Consider the following 8,491-nt stretch of genomic DNA (forward strand, 5'->3'; position numbering starts at 1 on the left):
TCCTGCAGCATCTTTTCCTGTGCAAGCCAGAAGCGTAACTGTGTTCAATTTCCCCAACTCAGGCGGCTGTATCCTGGTGCTGAGTAGGAACTTTGTGCAATACGCCTGCTTTGGACTGTTTGGAATTATAGCATTACAGGTAGGAGGCTTAAGTCTTCAGCCCTTCTAAACCATATCTTTCAAATCTTCTCCCTTAGCCTCAATACTACCAACATATTTAAATACAACTCGCAACCCTGGAGTTTTTCTCCACCCTGGCCTAGTGCCAGCCCTCGGTGGCATTGAACTATTTTGCTGCTTCTGTTCTTCTGACGTGCCCGATAGATCCTTGGCTGTAACTGCAGTTAATCAGTTAGAGATGTTGATTCAATACTTGACCTTGACCAATTTAGCAAAAGTAACTTGCCATTTACCTGTATGGCAGTAACGTGCCAAATGTGGAACTTGCAGTTGCTTTGGCCTTCAGCACACAGCTTTTATAAAGGACTGTCCCCATCGCAAAGGATCCTAGCTAGCAGCATTCTTCCTGTTCAAAACTGATGAATTTTTGTGGGCGCTAAAGCACAAGTCAGATTCTGGCTTCTGTTTCCTGTTTTACACTGACTCATTGGACCACATTGATGTAACCTACCTTGTTTCTTTCAGTATAACATACTTCTAATTGACTTCTGCTATGGATAGTACAGGCTTGAGATTATATCATAAATTCAGAACCTCAGTGTAATTTATATGGTGTTATAACCTGTTTTCTTCTTTGCTTAGACTATTGCATACAGCATTCTATGGGACCTAAAGTTCTTGATGAGGTACGTCTACTTCTTAAAGTTTTTATCAAAACGGAATGAAAACTGTTGTCTGTCGCTGCCACTTTCTGACAGCGGAAATGATCTTTGTACATAGCATTTACTAGAAAGATTTTATAAATTATGTGTTTACATTAAACAAGAAATGACAGCACTTAACACAGACTGTATGGATTATTTTTTTAAACCATAGACAGCAGGCTCAGTGCTGTAGAAAGGGAAGACTAATCCTAACCCACTAGGATCTAAGTGCTTCTGCTACTAACCTCCTTGCTGAGAGCTCACAAACAACTGTCTAGACTGGATCAGTGAGCTGCTATTATTTCCTAAATGGCTGAAATAGCAACTGTGCTTATGCATGACTGAAGCCATTTTCCAAGAAAACCGAAGCATGTAGATATTAGAGTGGTTTCTGGGACTTCAAATCTCTAACACATTCTCTAAGTAGAAGACAGAGTTCTTAAACATGAGCTTTCTTGTCAAATGCTGAGTGATGGCTGCCTGTTACCTTTTCACCCCTCTCCTCTGAGAGGAGGGCAGGGTGCAGCACAGGAACTATACTCTGGGCTTACTACAACCCTGTAAATGTGTAACTTCTTTTAGCAGTACTGCTGTTCTGTTTTCTCAAAGCAACCTCTGAACTACTTTGGCATATACGGCTAAACCTGAGGTACAGAATAACTTCGACACAACTAAATTCATGCTGTAACAGATGCTAAGCAACTGTGCCTGAGCTGTGGGTGCTGGACTTCTCTGGCAGGCTGTATGTGTCTACACAGGCTTATGTAAATCGTTGTTGTGTACAATGCTGCTGGTTCAGCTGTGAAGTCTAATGCAGACGTGCATTGCAAGGTGCAGAGTAGGTCACTCCTCACTAGCATGCAGATTCTTACCGAGTTGAAATTGTCAATAAGATTTTTAAACCTGTAGATCAGTGCGAACTGTAATAAACTGCTTTTTTTTTTTTCCCCCTCCATTTCTATCTTTCTGTAGGAACCTTGCCCTTGGGGGAGGCTTGCTGCTGCTTTTGGCTGAGTCGCGCTCAGAGGGGAAGAGCATGTTTGCTGGTGTCCCTACCATGCGGGAAAGCTCTCCTAAGCAGTACATGCAGCTGGGGGGGCGTGTGCTGCTGGTCCTCATGTTCATGACACTGCTGCATTTTGATATGAACTTCTTTTCTGTAAGTATCTGAGTATAAAAGTATGAGTTAAGGAATTAGAGTATAGTACCAACTCCCAGATTGCCTGCAGGACCTACTCAATGCTTATCACTGAAGTCTATTTTTAGTAGAATTAATATTTAGAAAAGTTGTTATGACAAGCTGTTCTGCTGAACTTCTCCATGCTCTGTTCTGATGTTTGTGTATCTATTTAAGAACCGCATGTAAGCTTGTGGGTTTTTTTTCCTTGCAGGTTCTGCAGAACATTGTGGGCACAGCCCTGATTATCTTGGTAGCAATTGGCTTCAAGACTAAGCTGGCTGCCTTGACTCTAGTCATCTGGCTGTTTGGCATCAACATCTACTTCAATGCCTTCTGGACCGTCCCAGCCTACAAGCCCATGCACGACTTCCTCAAATACGATTTCTTCCAGACCATGTCTGTAATTGGAGGGCTCCTCCTCGTGGTTGCACTGGGCCCTGGTGGAGTCTCCATGGATGAGAAGAAAAAAGAGTGGTAACAGGAATAGCAACGCTTTTTGGGACATAACATATTAAGTCCAGAACTGATTCTCTATGGATTCAACAAAAACTGCCAGCATTTTACACATACATGCCCCCTTCCTATTAAAGGCACAGATGTTTTGAATTTGATTTACAGTGGCACCAGTAATATTATAGATAAAATCCTGTTTCTTCAAGGAATGTTGCCTAGGCTTATTCTAACTTCCTAGATTTGGAACTAACCCAAGGAACCTGCATTTTGCTGATGCTTCAGTGAGTTGCAGTAGAACAGTTGCTGTCTTTAACGTCAGCAATACTTTAAAATTTGAAGTACTGTGAGCAGATACAGCTGTATCATTCAGTGTGCTGTTGGGGTCTAGCTATAACTAAAAAAGTGGATCCCCTTTCTCACCCTCATCCAAACTGTCTCGTGCATAAGGAGTTCCATTGCTGGTTATAGCATTGCTTATCGAGGTGGAAAGCAGCATCAAAAAAAAAAAAATCACTTATTTTGCTGCTCAGAGGCCTGTAATTCCCTTTTGTTTAACAAGAGGGGAGGTCTTTTCTGCCCCCTAATAGAAGGCAAAAAGAAAACCCTGAAAGTAGTTGTACCCCCCTCTAGGTTAAGAAAAGGGAGAGGGTTTTCTAACATGTCCCAGTTCTGTTCTTGAGGGGAACAAGGGAGAATCCTGTGTTGCTAATCAGGAATCCTGTATGGCTAATTAGATTTCAAGAAGGAAGGGGGGGAGATTCTGAAGAGACAGAATGTTAGATTCTGTTAAAATTCTGTGCCAAAAGAACTCTATTCAGCATTTATTCAGCATTCTTTCCCCAAAGTTGCCCCTCCTGAATTCCCCAGAAGGGAGTCAAGTTGTGCTGCAGGTTCCGCAATAAAAGCTCCTTTCTGCTATTAACCAGCTTCCATCCATATATGCCCCAAATCCATATCTGAATTGCAGGTTATTGGTGAAAATGTCTTCAGAATTACAGAAACCCTTTTCCCTGCACTCAGTACATGCAAGATGAGAGCAGTCAATCTTCTAATCTGCAGTCTTTGCTGCTTAGAGTCACTTCTGTCAGTCTCTCAGCTGTAAAAGTCCCAGTTGACTGAACAGTGGAGGAGCTGGGGTGCTGAACTCTCGAGTACAGCCCCTTCTGTCTGCCATCTCACACCACACCCGGGATGTGTAGGGAGGAGACATGGAAGTCGGCTGTGTGCCGCCAGAGCCCCAGGTCTCAACTCTGTATGCGAACAGTTATAGCTGAAGAAGGCAAGTGCAAAGCCTGTGCGGTGAATAAGCAGCCAGGGTTGTAACTTGCATGTTCAGAGAGGAACTCCTCAGCGTAATGGTGAGGAGAGGGGAAGGCCCTGTTTTCACCTCTCAGTGCCACAACCTCTGTGCCATGAACATGCTTAGTGCTGCCCAGAGGAGGCATTTTGTCCTCCGCTAGTCAACTAGGTGAACCTGTTTCACTAGATTATGAAAGAACTCTAGAAAGCATGAGCCCTACCAACTTGCTGATGTCACGTTGATTCCTTGCACTGTTGTCTCCCTTGAGAAAGCTGCTCAACTGTGTGTTCAAGGAGTAATTCAGCTGAACACCTCCAGCAGGCGCTATTTACCAGGAGACCCTGGTAAGGACGCTAACCTGGACAGTTCAGCTGAACGGTTGCGTTTTAGGAGAGAAAACTGGGCTGAAAGAGCTGATGACAAATAGAAGAGCACTGTTGAATGTTAAACCAGCGATTTCATCATCTTAAGGGGAAAAAAGCCTATGTAATAGCAAGATGTGCTGCTGCTGAAGGAAACAAATTGGTATGTGGGGGTAGATGGGAGGGGAAGCCAGCATTTAAGTTCAGGTCACATAGAAGGCTTTCTTTTTGAACAGGTTTTGCAAGAGAAGTTTTCACCTGAAGTGTTGGCTGTGCCTGTCTCTTTGTAGCAAAACAAACTGGTCCTTTCAGTTACGGATACGCAGCACAGGATGCTTTTGCTCAGTTTCACTGCAGGTCCTAGAAGGGTTTTAGACTACAGCAAGGCAGCTGTTCTCGGATATCTTAACTGCTGTTGTTGTTCATAGTATTTATAAATGGAATGATAGAAACAACTCCTGTAAGTAGCCCTTTAAGTTGGCTTTCTCAACTTCTTTGTGTCCTGTCTAAGGAGCTGGATAATGGACTAGCTGAAATACTGACCGGTTTCCTCTGAAAATCAAGTCCCCTTTCTAACAAAAGACCCCAGAAAGGGAACCGATACTGTCCCTTGCAGCAGAAATAGTTCGGTACTAAAGGGGCACAGTTAGGTGGAGGGCATTATACGATATTTCTAGGCAGCACAATATGCAGACTTACTAACTGTGAGTCCTGATGCAGAAGATTCTGGTTTCCTACATACACTGCTGTATTCATGCATCTCCCAAAAATACAGTGACCTCTCCCCATGGCTGAGAAGCTCTCACAAGCAGGATGTCAGCTGTCAATTGGCTCTGCAAAGTGTTCTGGAATTCATTCTGAATATATTTTTGCTTTCTATGTGGAAAAAGAAATAAGTATAAATTCTCATTTTATGCTGTATTTTGTACCTTAGTTGTGTTTGAAAATGTTTTGATTTTTGGAAACAATCAAAATAAAACAATGGCATCTTTGTATCCACTTGGCGTGTGTGACTGGTGACGCTCCACAGTTGGGCTACCTGGAAATGCTGGTTAGTGGTCTTGCGTGCTTTCTCTCCCACCTACTGAAAACCATCTTTCCGTAAAGAGCTCCGAGCACTGGGCAGCCTGTAACTTGGCTGCAGCGGTCATCCTTCCCTTGGTGGTGGGGGGGTGGCTTGAGGCTGTTAGAATACAACTGAATTCCACCCTGCTATTCCCCTCCCCAGCTGTAACGGTTAACTGGAATGGGCAAACCCTTCAGATGGTCTTGTGCACCTTCTAGAATTGTTACACAACAGGCTTCAAGCCACATATTTATCATAAAATTTATTTGCCGTTGGTTGCTTTCTTGAAGTTCTTGGGTTTTCGATGATGACTCTTGAATTTCTTCTTTAAAGGGCCTGACTGTTTCTGTAGAGAAAAAAAGTTAATCAGCTTATTTCCAAAACCCAAATCCAGGCCTGCCCAAGATAGCTTAAAGAGAAACTGAGTGTCGCCTCCTTTACCACCAGACGGAAGCAGCACAGCCCTGGTCAGAGAGCCAGCCAGGATGCCTCCTTGCCCTATCCCGCAACTTAGCATTCCTTTCTCCGACAGACATACGGTTTTGTTGGATACAGCGACAGTCTCTCCGTAGAAATGAACCTAAGCTTCATCCAGCCTTAACTTTCCAGCTTGAGATGGTTATAAAGGATCCAGCCCCTTCCTCGGGGACTGCCTTAGAGAGTTAAAGGTTTATCCATCTTTATGTGTGTAACATCTGCCTGCTTCCCGAACTGAGAAGGATCAGGGTATGTCCTGTAAGGCAGGACCTGGCCAGCTCCTCAAAAGAGGCAGAAAAAGGGTCTAGAAGGACCCCATGACTTCAAAAGGGTCCAACCTGTGTTCGCGTGTTTATGGGGAGGAAGATTACAGAACCCACAGACACGTTTCAGTCTCCCCGTTAAAGAGAGCGTGCAGCAGGATCCCGTCGAAGATGAGCTACTTATACAGGCAGGAACATCCCTAGGATAAACGTTTACTGGTAGTAACTCACGCCTCGGGATGCGAGCCAGTGGCTGGCACGGGGGGAAAGTCTATTCTCCTGAACAGCTTTGCACCTTCTGCAGGTTCTCGGACAGGAATAGGTCGGACAAACACCTACAGGACGGGATCTCGGCTGCACGCTCCCCTCCCGCTGCGCGCGGCGGCATGACTCCCACCTTTCCTCTTTTGTTGCCAACTGCTCTGCTGACATCCATTCTCCCACCATCCTCATCCTCGCTGTCTGTTGCAAAGTCATCGCTGCCCTTTGTGGTTTGTGGAGCTGCTGGGCTTTTTTCTGGGAAGAGTGCGGCTAAAACACAAAGATTTAGCTCAGGATCAGTTCCCTGCGCGGGTAGGCTCTGCCTCCCCCTAACTTTACTTCGCGGGCATCTTAAGGTGATTTGCCAAGCTGCTTCCAGTCTCCGAGCATATACACGTCACTACTGAAATACCTGGGAAATAAACACACTGGTGTTTTATCAGAAACGCGCCTGGTGCTCTCGCTAGCCCCGTTCTGGGAACTGTTCAGCGCAGGCGGTTCTGCGTCCGCCCTCCTACAGCAAGGCAGATGTCAGTCAGCAGAACGGCCTGACCAACTCCTATCAGACGGGAGCGCTTGCTGCAGAGATACCTACAGCAGCGAATCCCGCTGGATCTTGTATCCCTCCCCTCACACCTTATGTGATCCAGCTCTGGTTATTACTTAGTGATAACTGCTATTTCTTATTTGGCAGCGGCAAGCTTTTCTGAAACCCAAGAACCCCCAGCTGGATGGAAGTCACACGCCTCTGGCAGACGAGCAGCGGGGAGCAGTGAAGAGCAGCCAGGAGAAAATGAGCCGACAAACTTCCTTTGGGACATAGATGGTACCAACGTTCTTTTACTCACATGGGTACAGGTCACTCATGCTGTCGTCCGTCTCCTCTCCGTCCTCATCGCTGGACTTTGGCTCCCAGAATTCCTCTTTTCTGTAAGGCTGCCTGCTCCCGTTCATTTGGTCATCGGGGTGCTGCGTCCGCTGGTGCTTCTTCTGTCGCAAGCAGGCAGGGACGTACTCCACTCCTTCCTTCTGGCACTCCTCATCTAATAGCGCGAGGGGCCGGGCAGCACTTAGCAAGGCCACCCAGTCACCTTATTCCTTTTCGTTTCCAGCTCTAGCTTATATTAAACGCAACTCAAAAGTATGTCAAGCTCCAACTCTAATATACATTCATGTAACCTACAGCGATACTACGGACCATGAAAGACGGGAAAGATGTTAACAGAGGGACTGTGCTGGACGTGTGAACCGCCCCCTCTGGGGAAGTTTTAGAACCCCTCCTCTCAAGTAAGGATGTTCCAAGGTATTTGCTAGAGGTCTATTGCTCCCTGCATCTGGGACCTTCCTTCCTAGCTGAGGAGCACACACAGCAACAGCAGTACGTTACCGTCGACCTAAAGAAAATGTATCCCATTCTGTTGTGCAGAGCTACTGGGATCTCAACAGCTCAGGGAAAAAAGTTGGCTGGTTGTATCTTCAGAAAAGCCACTTACATGTTTTTAGGGCCTTCTGGTAGCGCTTCCCTTGGACGTGACGCAGCACGTGCTCTGGAAACTTGTTGATGTGTCTGAGAGTGAGCTTGCAAAACAGCTGGTGCCTGACAGACACAGAAAGAAAGAAAGAGCCAGCGACAGAGTTTACGTATGCTATTACTTAGTAACTTCTCACTTTAAGCACTGTGCTCAGAGTTGATAAATACTTTATAAAGACTTTCCCAGTCTCCCCAAACCCATAAAGACTCAAGAACTTTGTAAAGGTTGACCACTTCATGTCTGAGATTGAACAAAGTGTGAAGCATGGCACACAAGAGGAAGAATACGTACAGATTCTTTGTGCTGGGCACTATATGGGGCTCAAACTTGCCATAGTCAAACTCTCTGGCTGTCTTCATCAGCCGCTGATACTTCTTGCCATTAGTATAAGCCTGCAGCTCCGACAGCCGACATGGCATCTCGTGGCCTGTCAGCCTGCATCTCACCTGAAGAAAAGCCATGCCTGGTCAGGGAAGCCCAGGGGATTACCCCGGGCTGGGGAGGGCAGGAGAGACCTCGAGCTCCCACCAGCGTCCTCCTCCCCAGCCCTCCTCCGGCTTCCACGGCGGGAGAAAAGCCTCCGGGCCAGGGAGCTCAGCGGGGCCGAGCCCAGCTGCTGGGGCACCTTCCCCGGCCTGCTACCAACCGGCCTCGTCCCCCCTCACGGCCCCCTCAGGGGTCGCGGCCTCGTCAGCGTCTCCTCACGAACCCCCTCAGGGAGGCGCCCCCCGTCCCCCTCACGGCCCCCCTCCGGGGGCGGCCCCAGCCCTCAA

General features: G+C 46.7%; 2 protein-coding genes across 2 annotated transcripts in view; one reads left to right on the forward strand and one right to left on the reverse strand.

Annotated features, from left to right (window-relative positions):
* The window catches only part of SURF4 (surfeit 4), a 13,527-nt gene extending 8,411 nt beyond the window's left edge, over positions 1-5,116 (forward strand). Inside the window, exons 3-6 of the mRNA XM_009322056.1 lie at positions 63-139; positions 763-806; positions 1,797-1,983; positions 2,216-5,116. Coding sequence (XP_009320331.1) covers positions 63-139; positions 763-806; positions 1,797-1,983; positions 2,216-2,482 — 575 coding nt within the window. The 3' untranslated portion in view covers positions 2,483-5,116. The remainder of the gene's footprint in view (positions 1-62; positions 140-762; positions 807-1,796; positions 1,984-2,215) is intronic.
* A 316-nt stretch (positions 5,117-5,432) lies between these two features.
* Positions 5,433-8,179, reverse strand: SURF2 (surfeit 2). Its single transcript, XM_009322160.1, has 5 exons — positions 8,010-8,179; positions 7,680-7,783; positions 7,035-7,229; positions 6,323-6,456; positions 5,433-5,531 (listed from the first exon to the last, which is right to left on the reverse strand). The coding sequence occupies exons 1-5, from the start codon at positions 8,177-8,179 to the stop codon at positions 5,448-5,450; spliced, it is 687 nt and encodes a 228-aa protein (XP_009320435.1). The 3' UTR covers positions 5,433-5,447.
* Between the last annotated feature and the right edge of the window lie 312 nt (positions 8,180-8,491).

This window comes from Pygoscelis adeliae, unplaced genomic scaffold (assembly GCF_000699105.1).
Source record: "Pygoscelis adeliae isolate BGI_AS28 unplaced genomic scaffold, ASM69910v1 Scaffold114, whole genome shotgun sequence".
NCBI lineage: Eukaryota > Metazoa > Chordata > Aves > Sphenisciformes > Spheniscidae > Pygoscelis > Pygoscelis adeliae.

What these genes read in the sequence shown, in the direction of transcription:
- SURF2 (XM_009322160.1), bottom strand. Translation starts at nt 8,179, where the DNA reads ATGGCTTTTCTTCAGGTGAGATGCAGGCTGACAGGCCACGAGATGCCA. An exon ending in GTGCCCAGCACAAAGAATCT is followed by an intron (nt 7,784 to 8,009) that starts GTACGTATTCTT and finishes TGTGTCTGTCAG; the next exon opens with GCACCAGCTGTTTTGCAAGC. An exon ending in TTGGCAACAAAAGAGGAAAG is followed by an intron (nt 5,532 to 6,322) that starts GTGGGAGTCATG and finishes TTTTCTCTACAG; the next exon opens with AAACAGTCAGGCCCTTTAAA.